This window comes from Silurus meridionalis, chromosome 13 (genome assembly GCF_014805685.1).
Source record: "Silurus meridionalis isolate SWU-2019-XX chromosome 13, ASM1480568v1, whole genome shotgun sequence".
Classification (NCBI taxonomy): Eukaryota; Metazoa; Chordata; class Actinopteri; order Siluriformes; family Siluridae; genus Silurus; species Silurus meridionalis.
The window spans coordinates 14,121,131-14,141,641 of record NC_060896.1 but is presented as its reverse complement, the minus strand read 5'-3'; the positions used below and the strand labels follow the sequence as shown (position 1 = coordinate 14,141,641).

The window sequence follows — 20,511 nt, the reverse complement described above, 5'->3', positions numbered from 1 at the left end:
TATCTTATTTTTTTTTTTTTTTTTTTTTTTTTCTCCACTCCTTTGGTCATAATAAACAAATCAAACATCTGTTTCAGAAGGAGATCGTTTATTTCCCCATATGTTGTGTACTATTGGAATTTTTGGAATTATTTAATTGCAACAAGTTTTATGATGTATCTTATTACATACTTCATCTCTTCTATCCTAACAAGCTTTATTTTAAATAAGATATTTCCGGCCATTGACACTTTATGTTCCTTCTGCGGAGCTAAGGATGAATCTGTTTTTCATCTCTTCTCATATTGTGCACATAGTTTTGTTTTGGAAGGATTTTTGCATCTTTATTTGTGCATTCTTATCACAGAGTTTTTCTTTGTCATGCAAAGAGGTTCTGTTTGGTTGCTTTGACATAAACTAAAAAAGGCAATATTTTTTGATAAACCTATTTATTTTTAAGTTTTTCTTACACAAATGTAAATTGAAGTGTGCTAAGCCTCATTCTTCTGTGTTTTGTATGGAACTTAATCTTACCTGGACATTCTCACTACCACCAGCAACTCCAAAGCCCTTAAAACTGTTTCACTGTGTCATTTGTTTCATTTTATTTTATTTATTTTTTTTACAACTTTGTAACATGTCATTTTAATTTGTACCCGTTTTGTAGTTTTCAAGTTGAATAATATGAAACTGTATTTTATGTTCATAGTACATAGCTGTAAATTACTGTTTAAAGTAATAGCCAAAATAGCAAAATTTTGTTTATAGCACATACCCTTCTGTAAATTTCAGTTTATAGTAATAGCCATCTGTATATTATATTCATAGTACATACACATCTGTAAATTACTCTTATAATACCATTTTATCTCATTTATATAACTCTTGTAAACACTCATTATCCTGCATATCTTGCTGCTATTGCACTTCTGGTTAGACCTAAACTGCATTTCGTTGCCTTTTACTCGTGCATGTGTAATGACAATAAAGTTCTTATTATTCTTTAGACTCTTAAATATAATCTAATAGTCTAATTACTAACGAGCGACATCTAGAGGTCTTCTATCGTATCTGCAGCATTATTTAAGGTGGAACGGGGCAGGTTGAGTTAGAAGGTAACTTCACCCCGTGTGATTTGCTGCATGTTGAAAAAAATGCGCAGTGCATGCTGTTATAAACGTGTTCATTTAGTTGCAGGTGTAAGTGGTTGGTTAAATATGGGTCAATACGTGTATGTGCCACATGCAGCTCAGATGTCCTGCAACTGAGCACCACTGATCTGGTGTTTGCAAGGTCAAAGGTTTAGATCGGCTTACTGTAATCACCTGAGCGAAATTATTTAACGTGTCTACTTTGGTTTACTGAGCGAGCACATTAAATTAGACAGCAGACTGCAAGGGACCTCAACCCCCTCCAAAAGAAGGAATTGATTAGGTGGGGGGTGTTGATCGCATCATGAGTGACGCGTTTAAAGTCTGCAAAACTGTCCTTGTAACCGGTGCTAACCGAGGCCTCGGTTTACAAATAGTTAAACGCTTAGTAACTGGGGGATGTTTTCCAGGAAAGATCATCGCTACTGCGCGCAATCCGGATGAAGCGAAGGTAAACCGCACTAACGCTGATCCATAGGGTTGGGCAATACCACTGACTGCCAATGTCAATACCAACAATACCAATCCAATACTGATATAGATTTAAAAAGGGGACAGTTTTACTTTGCAAACATTCATTTGAAGAGTTGTATGCGAAATAAATAGAGTATCAATCTGTTTGCATGCAAAAGGAAATGGTGGAAAGTGAAACCAGTAGTTCCTTCAAATGACTAATATATATATATTTTTCAGGTTCACCTACAGTTTTTTTTTTTTTTTTTTAAGCATGCAGTATCAATCGAATAGATTTTTAAGATAAACCCAGCCATGTACACTCACACACAGCAGCACAAGATCCAACCCTCTCAGTACCTGGTAAATAGCTCATGCAGGTTTTGTCAATAAATGAGTGCAGCTTTGGTTGTCATTTAATTCAACAGGAATTACAGAGCATGTCCAAGGACCACCCAAACATACACATTATCAAACTTGGTAAGAACTCAAGAGTTTTGACCTTTAAATCCCACTGTTATGTTGACCACATTGCATTAATGTTTGTTTGTTGTTTTTCCGACCCCTTCCATCTGTCTAGATGTTGTCAGTGAGGAGAGTATAAAGAAGGCTGCTGTAGAGGTTGAACAAATTGTGCAGAAGGATGGCCTCAACTGCCTTATCAACAACGCTGGCATCAACATCATAGCCAACTTTGAAACAGTGACCGCTGAGAAAATGTTGGAGAACTTTCATACAAATTCTGTAGGACCTCTCATGATCACCAAGGTGATTTGTCTATCTGACCTACATAAATAGGCATTCCTCACTCCTGTAACTACATGACCCACAGTAGATACTAAACAATAGGCTTTAAAATTAATAACTGAATACTAAATTGGGACATTCCTGGGGGTTAAGACAGTCCTAGTTTGTACTTTTGGGGCTGTCATTATTGAGTATTTAGATAATTGATTAGTTGACCTCTTATTTTTATTAATGATTATTGCTTGTACAGACAACTTTCTCCTGTAGATAAATGCTACAAATGAATGCAATCTAATTCTTAATATATATTAATAATATTCTGACTATTTAATGTGAAATAAATTCCCGTTATTGCATTTTTATATAATGTATATGCAAAATCTTATATAAATCTTATTTTTTGAACAGAAATTCTAGTGTGTATATATATATAGTGTGTATATATATTGCTGCTCCTTTCTGTAAGTGAGAGAAGCAAGAGAAATAAAAATAATAATAAAAAACTCATAAATCAAATAAAGAAAATAATGGATATAAAATAGATTTATAATTATGACTGTTATAGGCAAATCCATTAAAATTAAAACAGACTGTGAGCTTTATTGTTGCAATGTTACCAATTATTATTAGTACTTGTTATTGTCAAAGATGATTAGAGTACTATGAGTTATCTTATAGAGGTACTATAAGATCAAGTGTTAGGATTACCATTACTAATAAAACAATTCTTGAATAGAAAAGAAAATGTTGTACTCCAAATATCTGTCTGAATAAGAAAATGATTAATTGAAATAATTTGTATAATTAATGATTATTCAAATTTGGCCCACAATGACCTTTAACGTGGCCTGTTATGCCATATATAAAAATAGTTTTTAAAAAAGAGATCTTTATTTCTATTTTAACATTTAATATATTTATTTATTTTTGAGCTGCAAAAGTGTATTTTAAAATAAAATTCAGAGCATATAAATGAATGTCTTATACCAATTTGGAAAAAAAGGTTTTAAAAATTAGGAACAGCTTCATGTCTTTCATTGCAGGTCACTGATATTACAAGTGGCTTGTTGCTTGAATAGCTGCATTAGGCTTTGAGCTCAGCTATAAATTAGATTTTTCTGTGTTTTTATTGTTAAGTTCCAGTGATCTACACAACTGCATTATGAAATCATAAATGAGTGGAACAATTGTAACTTTAATTTGAATCTAATACATTTTGATATAACATTTACTTTTGTTCCATGGTCCTCAATCAAGTTAAATTCTTTAGCCTTCATAGAAAAGTTTGTGCTTGCTGGAACATGACTATACTGTAGCATTTAGCTTTATCACAGAGCAGGGCATCACATTCAAAGCAGAATCATCTAAAAGTAGTTTTATGCTGGTTACTGAACATGCTCATATATTCCCACAGACACAGCATAAAAAAACATAAACTGTCTTTGTTTTAGTCATCCTCTGTTATCTCCCATCATCTACACTCCAACATGCATGGGGATAGAGCAATAAAGAGCGTTGCTTTCTGTCATGATGATAAATGCCTTTTCTCATGGTTTGATGACAAGACATTTTGTGGCTTATTATCGCCACCTTTTGGAGTGTCACTTCACTTAGATTTCCAATTTGTCATTGATTATTCTCTGTATCCTCATCCATAAACTCAAAATCTATTTTAATCATGTATTTGTGACAGCCAAACAAAACACATGCCTAGTTTGTCACAATGGGTTTTAGACTCTTGATGGTTTTCTTTGTTAGGCGATGCTTCCAATGTTAAAGCTGGCTGCTGCAAATGCAGTGGGAATGGGCATCCACCGAGCTGCAGTCATCAACATGACCTCACTTTTAGGCTCTGTTGAGCTCAACTGGGGAGAACGTGCTAAGGACTTTAAATGGTACCCATACAGAACATCAAAGGTATGATCCCTTTAACAGTCTTCATTTAACATCCTGTGTACAAAAAAAAAAAGAAAAAAAAGAAATAAACACTGTAACTTTGTAATGTTATCAGAACATTAGACAAAATTGTTTATGTAGCTGAACACCACAAGACTTCTTTGAGAATGGATTTGGCATTCTTAATGAGCCTAAATTGCAAGGAACAGAAAATGCAGGCCATCATTTAAAAAAAAAAAAAAAAGATTATTCATAAGCATAATTTATTTTTTGGAAAAGAAAAAAATAAGATGCTGCTTTCTGATTTGAACAATGTGACAGAGTGCACTGAACATGATCACTAGATGTATGGCAGTGGACCTGGAGGCTGATGGGATTCTCTGTGTGGCTATTCATCCTGGCTGGGTGCGCACAGATATGGGAGGTCCGGAGGTAAACACATTTCATTGCTGCTTAGTTTCTGAGATTTGTACTTATGGAGTTAGTTAAAACAATTGTATTCAGGGTATTACAGCTTATAGTACATAAAACGCATGTCATTATATCCCTTGAACTGCTAGAACAAACTCAGGCTGTTCCTAAACTCATCAGTCATGCTCATAACTGGTCTCATCTAGCATCTGTTTTTTATTTACACAAGGAGACTAATTTAAACCCTGTGACTCTATGAGGAAGTTATTAAGGATTAATAAATGAACACAGTAAATGTTATGACCTAATGACAGGGTTTTTTTTTTTATTATTTGAGCTTTGTATATGGCCGGTTGTTGTACCTGCTTGAAGTAAAAACTTCCTGCACAAGCAGCCTTTATTTGTTCCTGTTCTACATGAACCTAGTACTGTTGCACACTTCAGCCAGATCCCTTGGAACCTTTCTGACTAGCTACCTGAAAAACTGTTCATTTAGAACATATGATTTGAAAAATTGTAGTCATAGTTGATTAAATACAGAGTTAATTTTTTAAACAAATTAAGAAATAAACGTTGACTGGTTTACCACCAACAACTGCATGTTAACATTTAAGTTAGCCAGTGTCTATTATATTCAGAATTTGTTGTTCTTGGAGCTGAAAATGGATATTTGTACTTTACAGTCCTGTTCCTGTAGTATTGATCCACTTATACCTAAATGTAAAAAAATAATATGTAACAAATGCTTGTTTTGCATTCTCTCTGTAGGCACCATTGAGTATAGAAGAGAGCATTAGTTCTGTCTTGACTGTGATTAAAGGCTTGAATGAGAAGGACCATGGCACGTTTCTGCATTACACTGGTGAAGCTCTGCCATGGTGATTTTGCTGAAGAAAATATACATTATAAATGATAAAACTGCTAAAAGGTTTGTGTTATTTGTTAGTATGCTTCATTTCGTTACTAAATGTTCTCTAGGGGACTATTCTAACCTTTCCAAGTTCATTTGCAATAGTTTGAGTAATACTAATTTTTAAAAAAAAAAACGAAACGAAAAAAACAAAACAATACTGTCAAATATAAAATAAAGGCAAACAATATATAAAGAAAAAAAAAATTTAGTGGCGGGCCGTGCTTTTGGTCCCTGGGCCTTCAGTGAGATCTTACCCGACTAAATCCACCTCTTAATACCACCACTATCATGTTGCGATTATAGAATTCAATTCAATTCAATACATTTTTATTTGTATAGCGCTTTTAACAATGAACATTGTCTCAAAGCAGCTTTACACAGATAATGTGGTGATTAAACGTAAATATGTTCTTTGTAAGTAAGTTTGTCCCTGATGAGCAACTGTGGCAAGGAAAAACTCCCCGAGATGCCATAAGGAAGAAACCTTGAGAGGAACCAGACTCAAGAGGGAACCCATCCTCATCTGGGTTGCACCAAATGTCCATTTGAAGCAGATATACAAAGTTGCGGGGTACAGTGATGATAATCAGAAGCAAACTGCACTCCCGAGTCAGTGCAGCAGACCGCCGACACCAACTACAGTCCAATCCGTCCTCAAAAGCACCCGTTCTACTCCGGAATTACATGGAACCACCCAAGGTGTTGATGAGAGACCGTCCCAAGCTGCACAGAAGTGTGAAGATCCACGGAGGGGAGAGGGGCAGGAACAGTGGTCACTGGAACCTCAGGAGCATGTTTAACTCGACCGAGAGAGAGAGACACCATTTTCAGAAACCATTAATACTATACAGAAACACAATATAACAACGCATGGAATTTCAGAGAGAGAGGCATTTCACATATAGAGGGTGAATATCATTTTACTAAAGCAAGATCCTAACCTCTACACTACAACCGCAACTGTGCCACCTACATCATCTGGAGCAGTACAGAATCAATATTTGTCTAATAACATGACAAAAATATAAATAAAATACAACCTACTCACCAGAGATGCAGAATCAGATGTATTATTGTGTGCAGAGCTACAGACGTGTTTTGCTAGTCAAACTTGACTGTAACAATTTCCCTCTGACCAACCAATCAGAGGATGAAAAAATGCTGACGCTATTCTGGGCCAGACAGCTGCCCTGTGAGGCGAATATGAAATCTAATTGGTTAAAGAAACAGACCCATTGCTAATAGAGACTGAGGTAAAAAGGCCAGCAGTACTTTGAAGGCCCTGGGCAGATTAGATTCACATGGCAGCACATGATATACGTGATATACACGTACTGGAAACAGTGCAGCCAAGGGAAACGCTAAGAAATGAAAAGAATAAACTGTTGAGAATAAATTAATACAATTTCATTGAACAATTATTAGAATTTAGGTTGTAAATGTAGGTCAGTGCTTCTGATAGTGTTTAGGCCAGCAGAGAAGGCTTTGTTGGCCCAGACGGCCCACCACTGAAAAAAATAACATTTGCTTTCAGACAGAGCAGAGCAGAGCTTTTATATGTGATCTCTGACGTAAACATCATTGTCATTGGGGCGTGTTTACTAGCAAACAAACCTAAAACCTTACACCTTACCTTGTTCCTTCAGCCACAGTGAGCTCTGTTTACTTTTCTTGTTAGTTATTGTTATCTGTGTTTTTCATTTAGTTACCTGTTATATTGCTTATTGTAAAAAAAAAACATTTTATTTATTGAATGAAGTTGCATAGTGCACATATAGAGGAATGCTAAACATGGTTTACAAATAAAGAAAAGCAATAAAGACATTTTGTTAAACTGGATGCATTTGCATATGTGAACATACTTCACTCTGAGTTCAGAAATTATAAAGGTAAAGAGAGTTTCACATCTGGTAAATAAAAAAGTGCTCTGACTGGTTTTCCCTGGTGTTTGCTGATCATCTGTCAGCTGCCTGCAGTCAGCCTGTTTGAGGATTAATACAAATTGAAGCCACCATAGCTGAAGCCTGTCGACAACCAAAGCTGAGAATCTTATTTTAAAAGGTACAGTTTTTGTTCAATCAAGGAAGAAAGAAAACCAATAATATTTCAAAACCATTATATTTTAACCTAAAAACTTAACAGTTCTAAAAGTAATTGGTATTATTATTGTTTTGAGTGATTCTTATGTAATACTATATACATTTATTATCTTCAAGTTTGTCTTGTTTTTAAAGTTAGATAAGGTTGACATTAATAAACTGTGCATTTGTCTTTTCTCTCAAAACTTATATCACCAAACTTCTGTGTTCATGTTTTGTATTTTAAAATGTTATCTGTAATTTAAATAAGATCAGTTAGTGTAACATACAGCAATAACACCATGTGCCTTCTTCATAATAGTGCTGTAGATGGCAGAGGAAAATGTTGCTGTCGACTGCTTTACAGAAGTCCTTGTGGGGCATTCGGATACCATTCTCAGAAGAAGTTAAACACTTGGCTTTAGCGATTTCCTTGTTTCTTTTTCTTATTTCCATCTGTATTTTAATATGGCAAATCCATCGATACTGCACACAACAGACTGCTTCCAAGCATGCTGGTATGTTCTCCTGCAAACCTCATAATTACACATTTATAAGATCAGTAAATAAACATTTGCTGTTATATTGTTGATGAAATCAGGTGGACAATTATTTACGAAAAGAGACACCAAACAAGTAATACTGTGAGAACATGGTTAAAATATTTGTATATTTAATTGCAGTTTATTGTTCACAATCAGACAGCCAGTCTGCAAAAAGTGAAATGTTTCAAAACTCGCAGATGACCAACAACCAGGTGAGTAATACAGCCATTCTGTAATGTAAGCGATTACTATAATTAGACACTAATGTACCTCTTCCCATGGTATATCATTTATAGCATTGTTATTTAGAATTTGTGGATTATGGTGTTTTATCTTTCTTTTTTATTATAATCTGAATTAAATTAATATGCATTAGTCTTGTAAGTAGCTATTTCATATCGAAATATATTACAAATTAAAATTCTACCAGGCAATAATTTTGTCAGAATTAATAGACTGATTCAATTGTGAACACAGATGGCACAGTTGTGATGATCACAGTTTTATAAAAGTTAACTAAATAAAAAATTTGTTAAATATATTCATGGCACAATTATTGGCACACGTTTAGCCATTTGCCAAGACAATAGCTCTCATCTTCTTCTATAATGCCTGATGAAGTTGTTAAATACATGGCAAGTTAAATGAGACCATTCCTCCATACAGAATCTTTCCAGGTTCTTTAAATTCTCTCCTTGTTAGTCATCCTCATAGACTATCTATGGGGTTCAAGTCAGAGGACTGGGATTAGTATAACAGGACCTTAATTTTGTGGTCATGAAACCATTTTTGTGTTGATTTTGATGTACAGAACTGTGTAAACGTTTTCATGCAGGTGCTGTCTAGAATGTGGTAAAGTAAGAATGCCTTCAAAATAAAAGTGGTAATAGTTTATTTTTATCAATTAACAATTTGAAAAGTGTATAAATGGAAGAAAAATCCAAATCAAACCGATATTTTGTGTGACTACCCTTTGTCTGCAAAACAGCATCAATTATACTTGCTGTTCATGGTACACTGGCACACAGTTTTTGAAGGAACTTAACAGGAAGAACTACCCACAGATCTTATGGGAATGTAGGCTTCCTCAAATTTTGAGACAGACTCAATGACGTTAAGATCAGGGATCTATCTGAGTTTGGCTGTTCCTCGCACAGTTCCTCGCCACCTATAAAGCTGGTTCTGTTTGTCAATGACTGTTTCATCCTAGATATGAGATTGATGACCATCAGCGTCTGCTTGGTATAATTGCTGAATCATACACCTGTCTCTGAGCTTATAAAATCCCTGACTTTGTGCAAAGGTTTACAAAGTGTACAAAAGTAAGAAATGAAAAATTTCATTTGGATTTCTCTTCTGTTCATTTACCTAAATTTTTTTTACATTGATAAAAAATAACCTATTAACACTTTCATTTTTGAAAGCATTCTCACTCTAAAGCATTTTTCAAAACTGCCCAAAACTTTTGCACTGTACTGTATGTTTTTAATTATTGTCCTGCTGGAAAATCCAACAATTTATTTAAGCTTTCTGACAGAGGCAGTCATGTGTTCATTTAATATCAGTTGATATTTAATAGAGTACATGATGCCATGTATCCTAAAAAATTTCCATATTTAACTGTTGGCATTGGGAAACTTTTCTATATGGCTTCATCTCCGTGTACAGTATGTGTCAAGCCATAATTTGGTTCCATTTGACCAAAGAACCCAATCTTATTTAAAGTTCCAGTAGTGTGTATTCATATAAAGACACTTAAGTTTGTTTTTTCAATGAGATTAGAGGCTTTATCCTGAAACCCTTTCAAACAACTTCTGTTATCTAAACAATGATGTGGCAGCAAGACAATTTATAGAATCATTGGAATACGTTCAAGAATTTTCAGTTATTGTTCAACAGGCAAAATAGGGAAATACTGTTATATTAGTGAAGAATATATATATATATATATATATATATATATATATATATATATATATATATATATATATATATATATATATATATATATAAATCATATATTCCCCAAACAAGTAATTAATACGATACCAATTATACTGTTAAGATTTTAAATGGAATTTTACTTATAATCATGGACTGGAATTAAGCTTATAATCATATATGCCAATGCTCCTATTAAAGCTGTATCTCCTGCATGATGAAGAGAGACCCTCCTACCTGAACAGCAGCTCTGATCTGGCTGGCAGTACAGACAGTCTTGGGAATGTGGATGAGGAACACATTCAAGGGACGCTACGTTTCTCACTCTTCTATGATCAGCTGCAGTCTCGGTTGGTGGTGACTGTATTGGAGGCAAGAGGCCTTGCAACACGTGCATTCAGCCAGAGTGTGGACCCATTTGTTCATGTAAAAGTGCTATGGGTAGCAGTGGAGGGTAAAGAGCAAAAGCAAAGTTGTGTACTTCAGGAGTGGCAGACACGCCCAGTCAAAGACAGCTGCAATCCTAAATTTGGGGATCAGTTCTTTTGCACAGTGACTAAGGAAGACGTGCCCATGATCACAGTGCGGCTAGAGGTGAGGAAGAAGGTGTGGGATTCTTGTCTTCTACAACGAAACAGTGGCTACTGCTGAAGCGTTGCTTTTTGGAATTTTACTAAATAATGCTTTTATACTTAAAATCTCATTGTTAAACATGTGCAAATTATGTGGTAATGTGGTAGTGACCTTATTATTTTAGCCTCTGGATTAGTTTCCTTGGCCATTAAAGTTTAACAATGCTCTTGATCTTGTTAAAAAAATCATATGTTTTCATTTTATTGTATTATAGCAACCAATCATTTGGAGGACTGGTTAGTCTCTCATAAATCTTGCTTCATGGCACAGTTCTTAGAAATATGAACTAATCACTAGTAAAATGCCTAGATCTGTCTCAAGTTTTTCTTTGTACCCCTTCAGTATACAGTAATCCCTCGCCTATCGCAGGGGGTCTGGAACGTAACAAAAATAGGCAAAAATCTGCGAAGTGGCAACCTAATATGTATACAGTACAGTGTACAGAATACCTGTTTATCTTAAGGTTTTATAAACCTTTCCTCTGCTCCTAAACACTTTTAATATTCTAAAACCTACGTAATTTTAACATAAAAAATTGTTAAATGGGTACTCACTAGGCTATATGGGTACTCACCAGTGAAGATGCAACTTGAATGATGAAGAAGATGATGAATTAGGTGTGCAGAACTAATGATGAAGGTGATGATTATTTGAATATACTGCATTACAGCTCTTCTTAAAGGTTTTGTTAGGCAAGAAAATGATTATTTTACTGCAAAAATAATTCAAATAACTCAACAATACTACCTATATACTACAAAATCCCACGATACAGCGAAAAATCCGCAAAAAAAAATTAGATATGTTCCATGTAAAAACCTACGTTTCTCCACAGAGCTGTGGAGAAGAACAGACTTGCTGTTGTAGAGCTTAACTTTGGTTCTAATAATACTCTTATTAGACGTAAAGATGGAATTAAATCTGCTTTGAATGCAGAATCTGGCTTAGATGTACTTTTCTGTCCTGCTGCCATGTTTGATTATGCTGGCTGATGCTGAGGCCTACTGTATCTGCTTTGGGAAAGTTCTGCACTCTGTCTTCTCTGGTAGATGATTTTCAAAACTCTTGTTTATATAATCTTATCACTTTCTGAATCCAGCCTGCCCTTTTCTGTGCATGCAGTCTAGTGCATTATCTATACATAACAATAAGATCTTGACAGAATAATTATTAGGTTTACTTCTGAGCATCAAAAAAAGGACAGTTATGTAAGAATGCTGTTCATAGACTTCAGCTCAGCATTCAACACCATCATTCCTCAGCACCTGATTGTGAAGCTGAGCCTTTTGGCTCTAAACACTTCCCTCAGCAGCTGAATCTTGATCTTTCTGACTAAGAGACCTCAGTCAGTCCAGATCTCCCTAGGGTTGTGTGCTCAGTCCTCTGCTGAACTCACTTCTGATTCAAACTGTGTAACAATGCATGGCTCAAAGTACAGCGTCAAGTTCATCATTAGCTAATAGACTGACACCTCTTCCCCTCTGGCAAAAGGTACCAAATCTTTTAGGCCTTCATGTCTTGACTGTGTAAAACAGGGGTCACCAACCTTTTTGAAACTGAGAGCTACTTCTTGGGTACCGATTAATGTGAAGGGCTACCAGTTTGATACACACAGTTTTCAGTATGATCTAAGATAACACATTTGCTCAATTTACCTTTTATTATATGTTATTATTAATAATTAATGATATTCATCTATGTGAAGACACTGATCATGTTAATGATTTCTCATAATAATTATCAACAATGATTTAACAAAGTAGGAAACAGCTATTTTTAGAAAAGGCCCGCTGGCTACTCATGTGGTCCTTGCGGGCTACCTGGTGCCTGTGGGCACCATGTTGGTGACCCCTGGTGTAAAAGATCCATCCCCCAGGACTTTTTAACAGAAAGAGGCTCAACTGATACAATCATACACATTTACACATACACTTAATTACAAAGAAAAGTAATTTCAGATGATTATCACATCAACATTGTGTCTCCTGCTCATAAGTCTGACCCATAATATCTTCATTCATTACACATATGACTGTATGTTGTTTCTGTATTAAGCTTTATTTGTTATTTTAGGTGAGAGATTTTGATAAATACTCCCGACATGGTATCCTGGGGGAGGTCCGTGCATCTCTGGATGGTCTAAAAATCTCATATCCATTGGAAATGCAGGCAGACCTACAAAAACCAAAGAAAGTGAGTCTATATAAGATGGACACAAATAAACAGTCTAAAACATGTTTTAAACCAGAAACATTACCTGCACCACAAAGTTGCAGCACAGTTTTGAATGCTTCTATCATTATAAATGTTAATTGATTAAGTCTTGTGATCTGCACTTCTGATCTAATTTCATAAAGATAGTAGGTAAAAATGAATTTAGGTAGCATGCTGAGAGAGACTAGAGAACTTGCTAGAGAAATTGCGGGAATCTGGTAAAATAGCTTTTGTATTGATTTGTATCCTCAATTTGCAGGACATTGTTGGTCAGGTCCTTCTGTCTCTCAAATATATGCCTACGTCTCATAGACTAGAGGTGGGAGTCCTGAAGATCCGGACAGTTTTCCAGTCTAGTAAGGTGAAAAGAGGTAGGAGGAGCAATTCTAGAATGTTTTGTGAAATACTTGAGCTAATTCAGATTGTTACAATTCACATAAAGTCACATAATGACACTGCATTTTTTGTTTTTGTTTTTAGCTTTATATGCCAAAACCAAAATTGTGTGTAACCAGTGCAGGATTAGACATCAGAGAACCACTGAGAGGATTTTTTCAGACATGACTGTGTTCAATGAGGTCCTGATCTTCAGATTACCAGAAGGTCAGATTAATGAATTCACCCTCGTTTTGTCTGTCTATGAGCTCTGTCGTCGAAAAATATCCAAGCGTCTAATTGGTCAACTAAGCTTTGGGAAGACTGAAAGCATGGAGGACGAGCACTGGAGGTTAATGATGAATGCACTTCGACAGCCAGTAGCCAAATGGCATTTTCTCTACTTGTAAATGTAACCACACCATGGACTTAACACAATGAACAGTATTGTGTTATTAAGGTAATAATAAAAACAACATAAGGTAGAAACACCAGCGAATTGTACAATAATTAAATGTTAAAAATGTATTTAAAAAACCCAAAGATTTGTTTTCCCAAAAATCTTTCATAAAGCACATCCTGCAACATCTTCATAAATTTAAGGCATGGGCTTTTTGATCAAAACATTTCATTGTCCATTATTGTTTTTTAGTAAATGATCATCATTTATCTAAATTCTTTTTTAAAGATTTATGCTGTATAATAATTTATATTTTTATTTTCTTTTGGACCACAAGGCAGAAATCGCAGTACACTGAATTAAAAAAAAAACTGTCAAAAATGGAATAACAATGTACTTATATGAAATTTAAATAAATGCAAAAATAGTAGTGTAAAAAATATACACAAAATATATTTGAAAGCAGCTGACAATATTTACAGTTAGATATGTATTGTAGTATTGTAAATAAGATTGTATGCCTTTTACAAATGTTTACACATTACTGTTAAATGTACTTTTGCTTAGAAGTTAATTTCATACAATAAATATGCTCGTTAGACACACACAACGCTGTTTGTTTTTACTATGAATAATTTGAGATGATAGATTTGTATATACAGAGATAAAGAAAAACAACTTTTGAACAATAAATATTTTTAGTTGAAGAAATGCATTGACCCAGATAGTACATGGCTGCTTCTGGGGCATGCTCATTATTTTTTAATGATAATTTAACATTGCCTGCAATTTCACAGAGAAAGTCCTTCAATCTAATTGGAAGGTACTTCATAACTGGAAGGAAAAACGTTTTTACCAAGTTAATCAACAGACCTTAATACAATTGAGCATGCATTTCACATACTGAAGAGGAGACAAAACCCTCCCCCTAAACAAACAGTTAATAAAAGAAGATGTAGTACAAATTGGAAAACCATCACAAAAGAAGAATGTAACAGTTGGTGATGTCAGTGGGTCACAGTCTTGAGACAATTGACTAGAAATTAGGTGGTCTGGCACCAAATGTGTCAGGTTAAAAAGTGTTTTAACAAATCTAGACGCAAATAGCAGTTATATAAAAGCAAAAGCTAATGTCACAAAAAATGCCTTTCATTTCCAAAAGTTTTTTGGAGGTGACTGTGTGTATATGCACATAAATTTCAGCTAATTATTTCTTTTTTATAACCATTTTGATCTGTCTTCATGAACACTGCCAGAATTTTAAGAGACGGCTGTATATTTGTTGCCACAAGATGGCTCTCCAAGTACATCAACATAAGCGTGTATGAACGTAATAGGCAAATGACGAGACATGGGAGAGCTCAAAAAGAATTCACATCAGAACAGATCAGAACTTCCGCTTATCCTCTTTTTAACAGTTTGTTTATTATGTTTTAGCCTATTATAACCCAAATAATAGCAGATCCAGTTTGAGTTATTGTTATAATTTTTTTTATTTTATAATAGTTTGATAGCAAAAACATGTTTACATTTTGAATAATTTCATCACATGCTAAAAAGGCACATGAATAACTGTCAATATCGGAGATTTTAAATGATAAACTGTGGGCTACTTTGCTTTTTAAGGCCTTTCCCACGGATTCCTCTCAAAGATGTGAGATGTGAAACCATCCACTGTTTGCTAAATATGAGCCATCAGGTGGGCCTCCAGTAAGAAAAGCACAGTTCCACAGCCTTGGAAATGATAAACACCCTCCTAGTTTTTGCTGACCTTTTTGTTATTTACTTAGTAAATGATTCTTCACCAACTTTATATAATCAAAGGCATAGTCTAATCCTCCTGATGGCTTTCTGTAGAATGTCCATGGAAAACTACAGAGGAGTTGCAGTCTTCTTTGAAAGTAGCAGCTCCAGTTCTGTAGTTTTCTTATACACTGAATACAGTTTTTTCTGACCACGTCTTCCTCAAGGATGATGCTTTGCCTCTATCCTTCTGGGTTTTAACAATGTTCAGGTTTAACAATGGATAGTGTCTAACCCAATTTTAGTTGTTTCAACTGAGTCTCCTTAATTTTTAGATGCAGGCCAATAATTTAGCCCTTTTGAAAAAGAGTAACTTCTTTTCCATGACCACAGGATATGCCTACTGACATGGTTGTTTAAGAAATAAGAGGCAACTTACTGCATAAGTTAGAGTTAAATAACTTGTTGCCAGCTGAAAAATATCAATCACTGTAGTAATTGTTCAGTCGAAGGCTCTTAACTATTTTCTTAGAGTATTTTTGACATCCCTTGTTTCATTTGTTTTATTTATAATACAAATGACATTTTGTATACTTCAAACTCTCTGTCCTGCTGTAAATATGTGAATTTTACTTTGGAAAAAAATATCTATCTACAGTGAGGAAAATAAGTATTTGAACACCCTGCTATTTTGCAAGTTCTCCCACTTAGAAATCATGGAGGGGTCTGAAATTGTCATCGTAGGTGCATGTCCACTGTGAGAGACATAATCTAAAAAAAAAACAAATCCAGAGATCACAATATATGATAAACAAACTGTTTTGAAATCATGCATGGCACGGAAGGTTCCCCTGCTTAAACCAGCACATGTCCAGGCACGTCTTAAGTTTGCCAATGACCATTTGGATGATCCAGAGGAGTCATGGGAGAAAGTCATGTGGTCAGATGAGACCAAAATAGAACTTTTGGGTTATAATTCCACTAAACGTGTTTGGAGGAAGAAGAATGACGAGTACCATCCCAAGAACACCATCCCTACTGTGAAGCATGGGGGTGGTAGCATCATGCTTTGGGGGTGTTTTTCTGCACATGGGACAGGGCGACTGCACTGTATTAAGGAGAGGATGACCGGGGCCATGTATTGCGAGATTTTGGCAAACAACCTCCTTCCCTCAGTTAGAGCATTGAAGATTGGTCGAGGCTGGGTCTTCCAACATGACAATGACCCGAAGCACACAGCCAGGATAACCAAGGAGTGGCTCTGTAAGAAGCATATCAAGGTTCTGGCGTGGCCTAGCCAGTCTCCAGACCTAAACCCAATAGAGAATCTTTGGCGGGAGCTCAAACTCCGTGTTTCTCAGCGACAGGCCAGAAACCTGACTGATCTAGAGAAGAGTGTGGAGGAGTGGGCCAAAATCCCTCCTGCAGTTTGTGCAAACCTGGTGAAAAACTACAGGAAACGTTTGACCTCTGTAATTGCAAACAAAGGCTACTGTACCGAATATTAATATTGACTTTCTCAGGTGTTCAAATACTTATTTGCAGCTGTATCATACAAATAAATAGTTTAAAAAATCATACATTGTGTTTTCTGGATTTTTTTTTTTTAGATTATGTCTCTCACAGTGGACATGCACCTACGATGACAATTTCAGACCCCTCCATGATTTCTAAGTGGGAGAACTTGCAAAATAGCAGGGTGTTCAAATACTTATTTTCCTCACTCAATCTATCTATCTATCTATCTATCTATCTATCTATCTATCTATCTATCTATCTATCTATCTATCTATCTATCTATCTATCTATCTATCTTTGATGAAGTCTTATGTTGACAGTGTGTTTTAGGTCATTTTTATATTGCATGATAAAATTGGTTTGTTTGCATTTCTCAATAAAAACATCAGATTAATTCCATAGACTTCTAAATTTATTCTGCTGCTACCATCATGAGTTAGTACTTCTTGCTGCTAAAATTCCAATCTCAAAAATTCAATTTTTTATCTCAAACCGAAATCCGAGATGTGGCAAAAAATGGTTATCTGCTGCTGCACTTTTTTCTCACACCCTCTTATCCCTTATAGGCAAATTTCACAGTTTTTCTGATGACAAGAGAAATTGCTTCTGGGACTTACAAGTTGCTGCTTAGTAATTAATCATTTGTGCAGTGTAGCATAATTTGTGACTTTTGGGTCTAATCGGTAGACCACAGATGTTATGTAATGCCCTGTGGTGGTGTTGTTATTTGGTGGTGTTCTTGGAACAAACTTAGTTTTATTCTAAGTTAGTGGGTAGGTGTGTGCCTATTATACATGTTACAACCTTGCACTTACTTCAAAACAACAGATACTGTTCTTATTTTATGATTGTACAGTACAGTTATATCAACTTGGTATATATCATTTTATTAATCATATATTTTTAATAAAATAAAAGTAATACATCAATTTTGTGTCCTCCTTTCAAAACTGGTAAACATGATTACTTATGTAACACAGTGGCACACCATATGGTAATTTTGTATGATAGCAAAGTTCGTGAAACCATAAAATGTGTTCACTTAGGGTGTGCTCACTTTTGTTGGCAGGTATTTTGACAATAATGGCTGTATGTTGTTATTTTTAAAAGACATTCAATCTGTACTGCTAACGTGTACTGTTAATCTGTTTTATCCTTCATGTACTCTTTCTGACCCTGACTCCTTTTCCTATTACCTCTTAGCCACTGAAGCATTTCTCTATTTTTTTTCCCTCAAACATATACCTCCTCTGTCCCCTGACTACTAAACCCAAGAAAACGTCTTGTCCCGCCCCCTGGCTGTCAGAAATTTTGGGCAGCATTCATCAAGAACTTAGATCAGCGGAGAGAAAGTGGAAAAAATTGCAACTTTATGAAGACCTTTGCCTTCCTCTATGCTCTCCTGACCAAATTTCTTGATGTGACTTCTGCTAAAACTGCCTTCTACAAAAATAAGTTTGAGGCCTCTGCACAAGATCCTCGGAACCTTCACAACATTTACTCTTCCCTACTCAACCCCCTGCCACACCTGCTCCATCCTCCCTGACTGCCAAAGACTTTGCCTCTTTTTATGAAACGTATCTTTTTAGCAAGGCCTACGCATAACACATATCACATATCATAAGCTTGTGCTCCAGTACATCTGATCAAATGCACATTATAAACTTGTGCTTGTTAATATTATAAACAGCAGCTACACCAATTACTCTCCACTGCTTATCTTTCTCTACATATCCCGAGGCATCCTGAGGTTGCGCCAGCTCCAGTCACGTCCCACCTCATGAAGATTATAGACCTTTAAAGAACTAGATGCCGAACCCTCAAACATCCCGAACCATCTAAAAACATACAGGCGCCATTTGGATTCCACTTCATGTAGAGTTCCATGATTATCTCAAATGTTGAGCTATTTTATGAGTTGTTCAGTAGCTCCTGGTTTCATAACCTCAAATGACTGTAGAAGACTGTAGAAAGGACATCGATAGTTCTCACTCTCCAGTGATTGTTTTGTTTTTAAGATTTATAATCACACTCTTGATCACCCAAATGAGGATTGGTTCCCTTTTTGAGTCTGGTTTCTCTCAAGATTTCTTCCTCATAACATCTAAGGGAGTTTTTCCCTACCACAGTCGCCATGGCTGCTCATCAGGGATAAATACACAGCGTTCACCTTAATTTTGTAAAGCTGCTTTGAGACAATGTCTGTTATGAAAAGCGCTATAGAAGTAAACTCGATTTGACTTGACTATGATAAGAAGATTGAGGAAATCTAAAGCAAGTCTTGCTTTAAAGTGGCACATTCCACAGAGCCGGCCCTTTTGGCTGTCACTGAGAAACTACATGCTGCTCGATCAGCCAAGCTGGCATCTGTACTTATCCTCCTAGACCTTTTAGCAGCATATGATGTAGTCAATCATAAGATTCTCTTGTCTACCCTCAGGAGCCTCAGTATCCATGGATCAGCATGGGAATGGTTTGCTTCCTACCTGGAAGGCTGCTTATACCAGGTAACTTGGAGGTTGTCCACACCACGCAGACTCTCATACTTGGTCCTCTCCTTTTCTTCCTCTATACTCGCTCCCTTTGTTAAGTCATATACCAACATTCATTGTATTACCACTGCTATGCTGATGGCACTCAGCTCAGCCTCTCTGCCCCTTCCTCAGATACCATAGCTTCCACTTGGATCTCGGCATGCCTGGTGGACATATCTTCATGGATGAGTGCTTATCAACTATAACTCACTCCCAGCAAAACCGAACTGGTCGTCTTCCCAGGTGATTCAACTCCAGGTCAGTATCTCGGAATGTCTCTTTATAACTCTCTGCTCTCCCCTTCAGTCACCGCTTGCAACATTGGGGTTATGGACTATGGACAGTCAACTGTCCTTCTCCACACATGTTGCTAATGTGACTCCGTCTTGTTGATTCCTTCTTTACAACATCAGAGGCTGCTCAGATGCTTGGTTAGGTCTCTTGTCATTTCAAGACTTGTCTACTGCAACTCTCCACTGTCAGGTCTACCTCTGAACAATATTGTGTTTAACCTGCCCAAGTTCTCCCACATCACCCTACTGCTGTGCTACATCCACTGGCTTCCGGTAGCCGCACGTATCAGATTCAAAACACTGATGCTTGCCTACAAAGTAAAAAATAGACCAGCACCATCTTACCTCAGAGACCTCATCACTCCTCACACAGGACCACACTGCATGAGATCCTCCAGCACTGCTCGACTGGTACATCTTCTCTCAGGGTAAGAGGTAAATATACTGTTCTGTAAATGCATACTGTTAAACCTGTTCTGGCACTGAGGTGGTGGAATTAACTTCCAGTGTCTGATCAGCGGAGTCACTGGCTATATCCAAGTGACGGGCTAAGACCTAACTTTTTCTGAAACAATTAAATTAGCACTTTTCCAGGTTTGCTTTGTTTTATACATTTTAAAAAATCCTCTAAACAGAGTTGTAGGATGATTTATCTCAAGTTTGTTGTCTAGTGTATCAGTTTAGATT

At 36.0% G+C, this 20,511-nt stretch overlaps 2 protein-coding genes across 4 annotated transcripts; both read left to right on the top strand.

Annotated features, from left to right (window-relative positions):
* Nucleotides 1-1,282: 1,282 nt before the first annotated feature.
* Nucleotides 1,283-5,906, top strand: si:dkey-12e7.4 (uncharacterized protein LOC558132 homolog). The gene is made up of 6 exons (XM_046863817.1): nt 1,283-1,581; nt 2,012-2,063; nt 2,164-2,351; nt 4,089-4,247; nt 4,548-4,658; nt 5,406-5,906. The coding sequence occupies exons 1-6, from the start codon at nt 1,435-1,437 to the stop codon at nt 5,517-5,519; spliced, it is 771 nt and encodes a 256-aa protein (XP_046719773.1). The 5' UTR covers nt 1,283-1,434; the 3' UTR covers nt 5,520-5,906.
* syt19 (synaptotagmin XIX) lies at nt 5,547-14,341 on the top strand. 3 transcript variants are annotated; one of them, XM_046863816.1, is made up of 8 exons: nt 5,547-5,565; nt 7,517-7,611; nt 7,951-8,146; nt 8,330-8,385; nt 10,316-10,720; nt 12,821-12,940; nt 13,221-13,332; nt 13,442-14,341. In XM_046863816.1, the coding sequence occupies exons 3-8, from the start codon at nt 7,972-7,974 to the stop codon at nt 13,744-13,746; spliced, it is 1,173 nt and encodes a 390-aa protein (XP_046719772.1). In that variant the 5' UTR covers nt 5,547-5,565; nt 7,517-7,611; nt 7,951-7,971; the 3' UTR covers nt 13,747-14,341. The 3 variants fall into 3 exon arrangements, with proteins under 3 accessions (XP_046719772.1, XP_046719770.1, XP_046719771.1); XM_046863814.1 differs by having other exon boundaries at nt 5,551-5,565; nt 8,312-8,385; XM_046863815.1 differs by lacking the exon at nt 5,547-5,565 and having other exon boundaries at nt 7,521-7,611; nt 8,312-8,385; nt 10,316-10,708.
* Nucleotides 14,342-20,511: the final 6,170 nt, after the last annotated feature.

Bases quoted from the DNA above. Each gene is read 5' to 3' on its own strand.
- si:dkey-12e7.4 (XM_046863817.1), top strand. From the start codon at position 1,435: ATGAGTGACGCGTTTAAAGTCTGCAAAACTGTCCTTGTAACCGGTGCT. The intron at 1,582-2,011 runs GTAAACCGCACT...TTAATTCAACAG, and splicing joins GCAATCCGGATGAAGCGAAG to GAATTACAGAGCATGTCCAA. The intron at 2,064-2,163 runs GTAAGAACTCAA...CCATCTGTCTAG, and splicing joins CATACACATTATCAAACTTG to ATGTTGTCAGTGAGGAGAGT.
- syt19 (XM_046863814.1), top strand. From the start codon at position 7,972: ATGTTGCTGTCGACTGCTTTACAGAAGTCCTTGTGGGGCATTCGGATA. The intron at 8,147-8,311 runs GTATGTTCTCCT...ATTTAATTGCAG, and splicing joins GACTGCTTCCAAGCATGCTG to TTTATTGTTCACAATCAGAC. The intron at 10,721-12,820 runs GTGTGGGATTCT...TTGTTATTTTAG, and splicing joins GGCTAGAGGTGAGGAAGAAG to GTGAGAGATTTTGATAAATA.